This window comes from Microtus oregoni, unplaced genomic scaffold, assembly GCF_018167655.1.
Source record: "Microtus oregoni isolate MIOR12 unplaced genomic scaffold, Mior012 000020F_ref0000438, whole genome shotgun sequence".
Classification (NCBI taxonomy): domain Eukaryota; kingdom Metazoa; phylum Chordata; class Mammalia; order Rodentia; family Cricetidae; genus Microtus; species Microtus oregoni.
The window spans coordinates 5,605,039-5,617,454 of record NW_024543079.1 but is presented as its reverse complement, the minus strand read 5'-3'; the positions used below and the strand labels follow the sequence as shown (position 1 = coordinate 5,617,454).

Genomic DNA, 12,416 nt, shown 5'->3' with positions numbered 1-12,416 from the left:
CAGCAAACAGGATACTTTAGATTGTGATGAGAGCCACAAGGAAAACAGAGAAGGGTTACATAGTAGAAACCAGAGGGGAAAAGCTTAGCTTGAAAGGTCAAGGGGGGTCAAAGGCTCTTTAGGATGTGACATCAGAAATGGGGTACCAGTACTGAAATGGAGTCAGCCATGAAAAATCTACAAGCGTTCCAACTAGAAGGAACAGAAAATGCAAGGGCCTCAAAGCTACTAGTCCTGTAAAGCTAGTCCTGTAGGAGACAGAGATGGAGTGGGGAGGGGAGAGGAAGACTGAGACTAAACAGAGGGGGGCATGTTGCAGGAAATAAACAGGAGAAGCAGAAAGTGCCCAGGTCATGTGAAGACTTAGGATTTTAAACCACTAATACAGAATAGCATAATTTGACTCATGTTTTCATCATTATTAATAATATTGCTTAGTTTGTTTATATTTGGGGGTAATAAGACAGACTCTGGCTTTATAACTAGGGCTGCACTTGAACCCACAGTAATTCTCCTGTCTCAGGCCCCATCCCCTTCAGTGCCCTGTGCTGGGATTAGGGTTACAGGCAAGAGCCACCAAACCCAACTTAGTTGAACTGTTTTCTTAAGATTTATTTATTTACATATTTTATGTTTATGGTGCTTTGTCTACATGTATGTCTGCACACCAGAAGAGGGCATAGGATCCCATTATGGATGGTTCTGGGTCACCATGTAGGGGCTGGGAATTAAACTCAGGACCTCTGGAAAAGCAGCCAGCACTCTGAGCCATCTCTCCTGCCCCTTGACTGTTATTTTCGTTGTTATTGTTACTGTGTGTATGTGTGGATGCTACAACTCGTGTGGAGGTCAGAAGAGGACAACGTTGTGTGGTTGGTTCTCTTCTTCCACCTTTCAGTGGGTTCTGGGGATTGAACTCGGGTTGTCAGATTTGCCCTGGCAAGCATTTTATCTGCCAAGCCATAAGAAGTAATCTGGTAGATGGGCGGTGGTGGCTCATGCCTTTAATCCCAGTACTCGGGAGGCAGAGGCAGGCGGATCTCTGTGAGTTCGAGGCCAGCCTGGTCTACAGAGCAAATTCCAGGACAGGCTCCAAAGCTACAGACAAACCCTGTCTCGAGAAAAGAAGAAGAAGGAGAAGAATAAGAAGTAATCTGGTTGCTTGGTGAAAAACAAGTTCCAAGAGGGACAGTGACAAGGGAGAAAGAGTTGGAAGGCTGAGAGTGGGGAAGGCAGGAGGTAGCAGTTAGGATCCAGGTGGTAGGAAGCCAACGGATTCCAGATATGTTCTGAAGATGGAGTGGGCCGGACTGACAGGGTTTAATAAACAAAAGAATATTCTGTGTTAAAGGGATTCACTCGATTAGGGGAGGAGAGGGAATTATGATTCTTTGGGTTTATGTCTCTTTGAGACACTTTCGAGACAGTGAAAATGATATATCCAATTCTCTATGTGTTTCCAGGTTCTTCTGTCCTCCGCCCTGTGTCTACCTCGCCGGTCCAGGCTGGAGGGTGAAGCCGCTGCAAGACCAAGGTGAGAGAGCCCTCAGGGACTGTTTTCTGCAGGTAGGGCCAACTAATTCAGCAGGGTTCTGGAGACCAGCCGTTTGCAGTGGCAGTCTCGTTGCTCCCTCTGGCGGCAAGAACTAAGTTTGACTGGTACCTTGAGTTGTCCCAATCCTTCTAGGGTTAATTCCCGTCATTTTCTAGCCCACCAGTCTGCGGAGACCGGACCCACGGTCTGCGGCTACATGGGACTGGATGGCGCGTCCGGCAATGCTCCTGAGACGCAGAAGTTGAATTTCGAAGAGCAGCCGGACTCAAGGGTGAGACTGAATGAGAGAATATCCAGATCTTGCCTTTTCTTTGCAAAGGAGAACTCCCAAGTCCTCTCCAGAAGCCAAGAGATTACTAGCGGGGAGGCCAGAGGGTGGGTTCTGATCCAGAGCCTAGCTAGTGCGGCTTCTTGTCTTCTCTGATGGGACGCACGTCATAACTGCGGAAGGTTCGCGCATCCGCTGGCAGAGTTGAAATAAGACGGGCCCCATCCCCATGAGTCCCGTAGGAATTTGGTTGTGCCAAGACCCTGTACATCTCCGACGCCGATAAGAGGAAGCACTTCCGGTTAGTGCTGCGGCTTGTGCTGCGAGGAGGCCGGGAACTGGGCACCTTCCATAGTCGCCTCATCAAGGTGATCTCCAAGCCCTCACAGAAGAAGCAGTCGCTGAAAAATACAGACCGTGAGAGGGGGTGGAGTGGGAGGGTGCCATTCAAATCCAGAGCTGTGAAGTTGGGAGGAGGGTGCAGGGGTGGAGTCAGGGGGAGAGGTGGAGACTGAGTCGAAGAAGGGAGAAGTCTGGGGAGTAAGTGGCTGGCCAAGACCAAGAGAAAAGTCACGCGCATACATAGAGATCCCCACGTGATGCAGGAAAGAGAAGAGGCACCAGATTTGAGGACGACAGTGGGGGGCTAAGAACAGATAAAATCAGCAGGCAGGTGCCAAACCTGAGGCCAATTAAAAATGACCTTAAGGAAGTTGTGTCCCAGATCCAAGCAGTGTTCTAGGTGGCCCTTGGTATTCAGGAAATGTGGATGGCGTGGTGACATCGTGTAGAATCTGGCGGTCTGGGTTCGAGCCCTGCCCTGAAGTTTGCTAGCTGCCTGATTTCGGGCAGACTGACCCCTTAGCTGGAAATAAGAGTATCGACTGAGCTGATACACATAGTTAGAAAAGTAAAGGATGGGGAGACGGCTTGGTGGGTGAAGAGCTTACACACAAGCAGCAGGGTCTGAATCTGGGTCCCCATAAAAGTAGAATGTGACCCCAGCACTGAGCAAGTAGGGACAGGGGGATCCTCCTCGGCTCTATGGTCAGAAAGTTCTAGAAAAATAGTAAGCTCTCAATCCAGTAAGAACCCGTGTCTCAGAAAATAAGGTGGAGAGTCACACACACACACACACACACACACACTCACACACACAGGTGTGTGCACCCACCCACACATGTACACCCACACATGTACACACACACTCACACACACACACTCACACACACACTCACACACACACTCACACACACACACTCACACACATACACTCACACACAAGGGTGTGTGCACCCACCCACACATGTACACACACACACTCACTCACACACACACTCACACACACACACTCACACACACACTCACACACACACACTCACACACACTCACTCACACACACACACTCACACACACACACTCACACACACTCATACACACTCACACACACATACACACACAGGTGTGTGCACCCACCCACACATGTACACACATATAGAAAAAAGGAAGGAAGAGAAGGAGGAAGGACTGACGGACCTATTGTATAATAAATTCAATGGAAGGGGGCCTGGACTAGGTATAAATGGTATGCCAATAGTCTGACCAGTGTTGGGAGCAGAGAGGAAGACACTGCTCAGGGCCATATCCCTGACTGGTCTAAGTCAGTGAGAAAATAAAGCTGGGTCTCTGAGCACATGCCATAGGCTGGAAGACACATTGAGCTCTCGAAAAGTTCCCCTGTTCTTTCATATACGTGATCTGTGCTTGGAGGCTGGCCGCCTGTGCCACCCCTACCTGCTTCACACTTCCCGGCCTCCGGAGGCCTCCTGAACTCAGCCTAGTGTTAGCATTTGGTATTGAAGTCCTCCATGAAGACCCATGAACTCGCTCAGAGCAAAGCCCAGTGCACACCATCAGCTCCCAGCACAGTACCTACAGCCAACCAGGCCCTGAGTGACTTTGATGATCTCAGCCTACTGAACTGAAGGATGTCCAGTCACGCCGGGGAGCTGGCAAGCTCAGAAGCAGAACTAGAGCGGCCCTAGCTAACCCGCTGGGAAATTCCAATCCCTATCGTGTCCAGGCCAGTGGGCAGAGTAGGCAGGCTGTCAGAGAGGACAGGAGATCATCTGGGGAGACCGAGAGACCACACGAGGCCAAGGCACTGATCCCACTTCCCTCACAGTGTGCATCTCCTCGGGCTCCAAGGTCTCCCTCTTCAACCGCCTGCGCTCCCAGACAGTGTCCACGCGTTACCTCTCTGTGGAAGACGGGGCCTTTGTGGCCAGCGCAAGACAGTGGGCTGCCTTCACACTCCACCTGGGTAATCATAGAGCAGGCGCGGGCTGGGGGCTCCATGTGTGTTAGCATATTAAATCAACACTTCAGGAAGGTAAACCAGTGTTACTGAGCCTTGGGAGGGGAGGACAAAGGTTTGCCCCCACACACACACTGCCTTAGCTCACCCACTCTATTCTAATCCCTGTGGTTATGCCCTTTCCCCTCAAGCCAGTAGGTGGCTGGCCCAGGGAGCACACCTTTGTGGGGATGACGGCAGATTACCTCTCCAGGACTAGATCCCTAGTCTTCGCTTCTTCCGCCGTGGCCAGCTGTGGTGTGTCACAAAGCCAGAAGTGGAGAAGCAGGATTTGGGGCAGAAGTTCTGAAGCCTTTGTCCCTTTCTTTCATCTCCAGCTGATGAGCACCGTTCCCAAGGGGACTTTCTACCCCAGGAAGGTTACATCCGCTATGGCTCCCTCGTGCAGCTCGTCTGTACAGTCACGGGCGTCACACTGCCTCCTATGGTATGAGAAAGGACTCTGTATCCACACGGGTAACCACAGATCAGCACAGAAGTGTGACCACTGTGGGCAGGGCTGGGGGCGGTGAGGCCTGAAGGTCTAAAGACACCGATTCTCTCTTAGTGCTTCATGGGAGTGTGCCCGTGACCTCATGGCTATCAGAATAGAACTGCCTGGCTGGGAGAGCAGCCAGCCTCTGGGGAACCCCGCACCTTGCTACCCCTCTTCCTGACATCCCTCTGCTGCAGATCATCCGCAAAGTAGCCAAGCAGTGTGCCCTCCTAGACGTGGATGAACCCATTTCCCAGCTGCACAAGTGCGCATTCCAGTTCCCAGGTGACACTCCAGGAGGGGGTGGCACCTACTTATGCCTTGCCACAGAGAAGGTGGTGAAGTTCCAGGTGAGAAACAGAGACCGCCAAGCACATCAGGAAGAATCCAGAGGCCGTAGGATGTCAGATCTTGCCCACAAAGGTTGCTGCTTCTCACACAGTAGTGCCGTCCATGGACGAGTAGAGTCACAGAATGTAGAAAAGCACTGTAATTACCGTTAGTAACCAATACTCCTTCCCAAGGGCTTTTAGATGTTGGGATATGAAATTGCAGACTATATGAACTGGAGAGATAGCTCAGTAGGTAAGAGGATCCAAGTTCAAGTCCCAGCACCCACAAAGTGGGCCACACCTTTACAGCCACCTGTAACTCCAGGTCTAAGGGATCTGACAACCTCTTCTGACCTCTGAAGGTCACACACACATGGCAAAGATTCACATATGCATACATAAAAACAAAAAATTGCAGAATATAAACAAAATCATAGTAGGAAATAGCATTGAATATTACTGAACAAAGTTATGGAATGTCAAGGCACAAAAATTATACAGTGTGAAAAACAATAATTATTAAGTAATATTTCTTCCAAAAATATTATTCAAGAATGTTAGTAGATAGAATCATAAAATATAGAAAACAATAATTATAGCCAGATGATGTGCACATCTGTAAGCTCAGCATCCAGGAGGCAGAAACAGGCAGATCTCTGAGTTCAAGGCCAGCCTGGTCTACAGAGACACCCTGTCTCAAAGAAGAAGAAAAAAGGAAGAAAGACAGAGAAGGAAGAAAAGAAGGGAAGAGAAAAGAAGAAAAGAAAACTAGGTTATTAGAAACTAAACTGGTTCGCCAGGTGGTGGTAATGAGAGGCAGAAGCAGGCGGAGCTCTGTGAGTTCGAGGCCAGCCTGGTCTACAGAGTTAGTTTCAGAACAGGCTCCAAATGCTACACAGAGAAACCCTGTCTCAAAAACAAGAGAGGGGGGAGGAGAGAGAGAGAGAGAGAGAGAGAGAGAGAGAGAGAAGCTAAGCTAACTAAGCTGGTTCAAGGACTTAGTGTTCTCTAAGGGAGAGGATGGAACTCTTGGGGCTGCAGAAATGGTTACTTGGTAATGTACCTGTCCTGCCAACTCTGGCACCTGAATTTAATACCCTAGCACTCACATCTGTTTTTAAAAATTGGGTCGGGCGGTGGTGGCGCACGCCTTTAATCCCAGCACTCGGGAGGCAGAGGCAGGCGGATCTCTGTGAGTTCGAGGCCAGCCTGGTCTACAAGAGCTAGTTCCAGGATAGGCACCAAAGCTACAGAAAAACCCTGTCTCGAAAAAACCAAAAAAAAAAAAAATTGAACACGGTGGCCCACACCTGTAATCCCAGAGTCAGGAGAATTCCAGGGCTTTTCTTAGCCAATCTAGCCTTTGGCCAACTTTAAGCTTAGTGACAGACTGTCTGGAAAATAAAGTGGAGAGCAATTGAGGAAGATTCTCCACACTGGTACTGAAGCACACACACACACACACACACACACACACACACATATATATACAGTATAAATAAAAAATATTGTTTTAAAAGAAGAATGTATTTGGATATATATCCCATACAGTATGGGGGTCACACTCAAGCTCCCTGGAGCAGACAAACCGGAAAGCTTAGGAGGGAAACTTGGTAAGGCTGAACCACTAGCGAGGCTTCAGTTCCATTCTTTGGACCTCCTGCCAGGCTTCCCTCTGCCCCAAGGAGGCCAACAGGGCGCTGCTCAACGACAGTTCTTGCTGGACCGTCATTGGCACCGAGTCGGTGGAGTTCTCCTTCAGCACCAGCCTGGCCTGTACCCGGGAACCTGTCACTCCAGTGCCCCTCATCAGCACGCTGGAGGTGAACTGCAGAGTGGGCTGTCTGCCCTGGGACCCGGGAGGCTCCCACCCCTACCACACACACACCTTCCCTAGTCACCTACATCTGGTCCCATCCGCCCCCAGCTGAGCGGCGGAGGTGATGTGGCCACGCTGGAGCTGCACGGAGAGAATTTCCACGCTGGACTCAAGGTGTGGTTTGGAGACGTGGAAGCAGAAACTATGTTCAGGTACCGACGGCGGGGAGGTGGGAGGAGGAGGACAGCTTGGCCCCAAGGCTCAGAGGTTGGAATGTTTGCCAATCTATCCTCCATATCCCACCACCCACAGAAGCCCGCGGTCCTTGGTGTGCGTGGTGCCAGACGTGGCGGCCTTTGGCAGCGACTGGCGTTGGCTGCGCGCTCCCATTACGGTGCCGGTGAGCCTACTGCGTGCAGATGCGCTCTTCTACCCCAGCGCCTTCTCTTTCACCTACACCCCGGAATACAGCGCGCGGCCGCGGCCGCCCGACGCGCACGAGCCCGCCCCTGATGCAGATGCGCTTCTCGAGAGCATCCACCACGAGTTCACGCGCACCAACTTCCACCTCTTCTGCCCCAGCTAGGCCCCGCCGCCACCTGGCCACCTGCGGTTGACGCCTGCTGCAGTTGTCCCTAGGGAGCATACTGACTCTTTGCTGTAAAAGGGCAGGAGGGAGGGAGATTTCTCACGTGTCCTCAGGCCACTCGCTAGCCTCAACTGTCAATCAAGAGTGATGTTCTACCGTCTTCACGGTTTGAGGTGTGTCCTGTTTGTTTTGTTTTGTTGTAACCTTGTAGATCCATCCTTCTGTCTTTGTCTCTTTCTAGCTTTTCTGAGTCCTTTACAGACGCTGAGGATCCATGCCTAGGGGATCTGTGTCCCCACTTGAAAACAAGTCACATGACTACTGCTAGCTTGTCTTGGGCGCTGATCCTATCTGGGGTCCCTCTTAGAACTAGGCATCAGCCCCTGGCTACACACCCTATGGCACCCTTGCCTAGGTTTGATCTCTGGCCCACAATATTAGCAGTTGGGCAGTGGCCTGGGACAGAAGTCAAGCTTTGTCCTCTTTGATTACCCATAGCCACTTCTCCTTCAGGCCCAGTAGGAAGCAGTCTGAGGATAAAGATCGCTCTACAGTCCAGGTATAGGTGGATGAGAACTGTGGCAGGGGGTGTGGGGCAATGGGGTGCTGCTGGGTGCTCCCCAGATCCTGTCCAACTCAGAATCTGATAGAGCAGGTATCTTTAGGACTCTGTAGAGAAGAAATGCCGTTGGAGAGAGCAGACATCCTAAGCCTGGCGGACATCTGAAAACCCTGGCAGCCAGCAACTAGCTATTCCGCCATGCCAAGCAAGACAATATCGCAGATACAGAGGCAAACCTGGGGCCTCTTCAGACCAAAACTTTCCCAGGCAAGACAGAAGTTATGAGACAACTGGACAATAATGGAACTGAGAAATGGGTCTCTGAGCATAGAGCCATGGCTGGAACCACAGCCCCTCTCTGGTCAGCCTTCCCTTTCCCTGCCTGCTCTGGGCTTATATGGAAAAGGAGACCCTGGAGGACCCTGGCTTGGGCTGTGAAAACCAAAGACAGACAACAGTGAGTGTCAGCCTCTGGTCTTGCCTGGTAGAGAGAACTGATTTGAAATACGGGCTCAGTCTCCGGCCAAACCACCCTGAACATGCCAAATCCCCTCTGAAATGTGGGTTCAAAGCTCTAATGAGCTGGAACTTTCTTTAACCCTTGGAGGAAGAGGTCACTTCCTGTAAGACCTCCCACCCACAAGTGTGGAAAGTCCCATACGAAAACAACAATAAGATTTGTTCATGCTGGGGCACACACCTTTAGGTCCAGCTCTCTGGAGACTGAAGCAGACAGATTTCTGTGAGTTTGAGGCCACCCTGGTCTACAGAGTGAATTTCAGGACACCTAGGGCTGTTACACACAGAAACCCTGTCTTGAGAAAGAGAGAGAGAGACTCAACAATCTTTTCTTTTCTTTTCTTTTCTTTTCAACCCCCAAGACAGGGTTTTTCTGTAGCTTTGGTGCCTGTCCTGGAACTAGCTCTTATAGCCCAGGCTGGCCTCGAACTCACAGAGATCCACCAGCCTCTGCCTCCTGAGTGCCAGGATTAGAGGCGTGCGCCACCACCGCCCGACTAGTTTTCACTGATTTCGGTCATTTACTATCGACAAGCTCAAATACTCCATGAAAGACAAGGAGGAAGCTTACTCAAAGCCCACGTGGCCCTGACAGTGAATCTTGGCTAAGAAATGCAGGTACATTTTTGATGAGCTATATGCCCAGTGTGAGTACCTGCCTCAAAGACTCTGTATCATCATCCCATGGTGACGCTGAGACAGGGAGGAGGCAAAGGAGAGTCCAGAGTATACCAAGAAGGGAGCTGGGCTCACGGGCCATTCAGTTGTCCGCTTAGCTTTCTCTGCAGTGCCCCAAGGCCGGTCTGAGCCCAAGCCCAGGCTGCAGCTCTGTTGTCTACCTTATAACCAATGGTCCCACCTAGAAGTCTTAACTCGGAGCTCCAGCTCCAAGGTCTTGAGTTCCAGCTGTGGGGGCAGATGGTGGATTTACTCCTTGACTGGAGTCTGCATTTTCTGATGCGAAAGCTTTTCCTGCCCGTCGTCCTCACAGCACTGGGTCTTCTGTCTCCTTCTCCAGCAGGCAATCCCGTCATCAAGGTTTAGGGATCCTATCACTTCTTCTGCAGCAAAGCCCCCCTCCCCTTCCCTCTCTCTCCATTGCTCTGCCATCCCAATCCAGGAAAATGCCATAGGAATTCTCAACTTTCCAGTGTAAAATGAAAATCCATGAGCCCCCTAAATTAAAATCTTTTTAGTAATTTTATGACAGGAGATGATTAACGCAGGGCCAGCCAGAGTTCTTCTTAGGGCTTCACACACTCCTGAAACCAGCCCTAGCCACAGGTTTTCATCTTGTATTCTACCAAGTTGGTATTCTACCAACCCTGTATTGGGTTGTCCTTGCTGTCTGTGGGGTCCATATGGAAATGGGGTTATCATTTATTTGTTTATCTCTCTGTAGCGCAATGCCTTGCACAATAAATTGGGGCTCCATGTTAAAAGGAACTGTATTGCATTGCCAGATAATGGCTTGCAAGTGCAAAGAAAAACCACCAGGTGGCACTGTTCCCCTCACAAACAGTATGCTGTGAAAAGGTGATCAGAATCTTGCAAGAAAATCTTTTTCATGTCTTTGGAGCTCTCTGCAGGTTTACACAGTCAGTTCTACATATCTCCAAGAAATTTATGAAGTCTCTAAAGTCCACTCATGGGTCCGCTTACTTCACTAGACTCAGCTTAGTTGTAAAAATTAGCTGTCCTTAGTGGATGTGGTAGCAAATGCATTTAGTACCAGCACTTGGAGGCAGAGGCAAGCAGATCTCTGTGAGTTCTTCATAGTGAGTTCCAGGACAGTCAAGACTACATAGAGCAACCCTGTCTCAGATAAACAGACAAACAAACAGACAGATCCTTCCAGGCCACCCCACAGATCAATTAGATTGAAATCTCTGTGGAGAGGGGACTGGGCATCTGTACTGTTGACAAACCTCCCGTATGACTCCAAAAAAAAAGTCAAAAGTTGAACTACCCTAGTACTCATTCTCTCCCCCTCTTGAAAAAGGGTAAACTGAGGCTACAAGAGAGGAGGCTAAGCTCACATCCTGGCCTGCACTCCTAACACAAAGCATGGGGTTCCGAGAGTCTCTTAGCCGGCATACCACACTAGGCTACAGATGGAATGTGTGTGTTGGAGGTAGAACCGAGTGGGAGGACAAGACAGACATCTGGTCCCCAAACTCCAGTTCCCCATCTCTCACAGTTCTGAAGTTCTGCCGTTCAGGAAAAAGTCTCCCCATTTAAAGACTGACCTTGGGTTACTTCTCTGGCTTTTGTTTCTGTTGAATTAGGTTTTCTGCAAAGAGAAATTACTTAGAACAACAGCATGGTGCAATTTTCAGACATTTCCCTCCCTGGGGAGGATGTGGATGTCTGAGATCATAGACCATGAAGATGTCAAGGGAGAAATGAATGGGGAAGTAAAACCAGCACCACAATATCTACAGGTTTTGTCTAGGACGAGTCCTATATATACTCTACTCTTCCGTTCTCTCTCTCTCTCTCTCTCTCTCCCTCTCTCTCCCTCTCTCCCTCTCCATCTCTCTCCTTCCTCTTCTCTCTCTCCTAGTCAGGTTTTTCTCTGTTCCAGACCCCCCCCCCCCAAGGACCGAAGTAAGGGTAGTGGTAACCCAGTAACACTTTTAGTGGGTAAAGTGGCAAACACCTGCTGCAGCTGGCTGCTTGCGGTGAGTGGGGGTTGTGGGGTAGGAGTGCAAACAAAATTCTGGGGAAGGCAGAACCTTGTGGCTAAGTTCTTCATGAATAAACCCCAGCTAAAGAGCATTTTAGCCAGCAGTGGGGGAGGGGACTGGGACTGTAGCTCAGTTGGTACAGTTCTTGCCCAGCCTGCACAAAGGCACATAAAACAGGCGTGCTGGCACGTGCCTGCAATTTTAGCACTCAAGAGGCTGAGTCAGAATCAGGGGTTAGAATCAGAGGTTTAGGAAATTCAAGGTGGAGAGTGGGGTGGCGCACACTTTTAATCCCAGCACCACTCAGGAGGCAGAGGCAGGAGGATCTCTGTGAGTTGGAGGCCAGCCTGGTCTACAGAGCAAGCTCCAGGACAGCCAGTACTACACAACAAAATCCTGTCTCAAAAAACAAACAAACAACAACAACAACAAAAAACCCACAAACAAAAGAAATTCAGGGTCAGCGTCTAGGTACATAGTGAGTTCAAGGCCAGGCTGAGCTAATTGATACCCTGTCAGAATATAGGGAGTGTGGGGTACTAAGGCAAAGCCCATCTCCACCGCATTCATCCGCGAGCCACTTCTCTCCGACCTTGGCTGTTAGTCTGACGGGGTATGCTGCCCACAGTTATGCCTGGACACACGTACATTGTGTGTATTTACTCCGTGCTTGTATTTATAGTCTCTTCACACTACCATCCACATGTATTTTCAGAGGTGTCTTAAGGTGAAGAAAAGCAGTTCCAGTTGTAGCTGGATCCAGTAGGCGGCAATCCTGGAGTCAAAGCCACGTGTGTCAGCTGGGTGCGCTTAGCAGGCTCAAGTTATTTAAGATCTCCAAGCCCTAGTTTCTGATTCCGTAGATGGGAATTGGCAGCCTCTGTTTCATAAAACACTGTAGGTGAAGGCTTTTTTTCTGGGATCTGACCCACAGCGACCACTTCCTGTGGGCTACCTGCTGCCGCTGTTCTTGTTTTGTTTTGTGGGTGGGAGGATACAGAAGCAGGCTCTCACAATAGCCCTGGCTGACCTGGAACCCAAAGAGACCCCCACACCTCTGCTTCTCCAGTGCTGGGATTAGAGGGATGAGCCACCACGCTTGGCCAACATAAGCACCTTTCAAAGGGGAGACTATTATCCTATTTGCAAGATGAGGCAATCATTAGGCCACGGGAGGTAAGAGACGGCTCTGGACCAGTTTTCTGTTGCATAACAAATAACCACAAAAGT

The 12,416-nt window shown here is 50.0% G+C and overlaps 2 protein-coding genes across 2 annotated transcripts in view; both read left to right on the top strand.

Moving 5' to 3' along the window:
- The window catches only part of LOC121460088 (recombining binding protein suppressor of hairless-like protein), a 197,603-nt gene extending 192,519 nt beyond the window's left edge, over positions 1 to 5,084 (top strand). The window contains exons 2-7 of the mRNA XM_041670232.1: positions 1,464 to 1,534; positions 1,711 to 1,826; positions 2,066 to 2,240; positions 4,009 to 4,146; positions 4,518 to 4,627; positions 4,748 to 5,084. Coding sequence (XP_041526166.1) covers positions 1,752 to 1,826; positions 2,066 to 2,240; positions 4,009 to 4,146; positions 4,518 to 4,627; positions 4,748 to 4,771 — 522 coding nt within the window. The 5' untranslated portion in view covers positions 1,464 to 1,534; positions 1,711 to 1,751 and the 3' untranslated portion in view covers positions 4,772 to 5,084. The remainder of the gene's footprint in view (positions 1 to 1,463; positions 1,535 to 1,710; positions 1,827 to 2,065; positions 2,241 to 4,008; positions 4,147 to 4,517; positions 4,628 to 4,747) is intronic.
- Rbpjl (recombination signal binding protein for immunoglobulin kappa J region like) lies at positions 4,792 to 7,536 on the top strand (the record flags this gene model as incomplete). Its single annotated transcript, XM_041670239.1, has 4 exons — positions 4,792 to 5,025; positions 6,675 to 6,830; positions 6,935 to 7,038; positions 7,139 to 7,536. Coding segments are annotated over 4 exons (768 nt in total), but the record flags the coding sequence as incomplete, so codon positions are not given.
- Between the last annotated feature and the right edge of the window lie 4,880 nt (positions 7,537 to 12,416).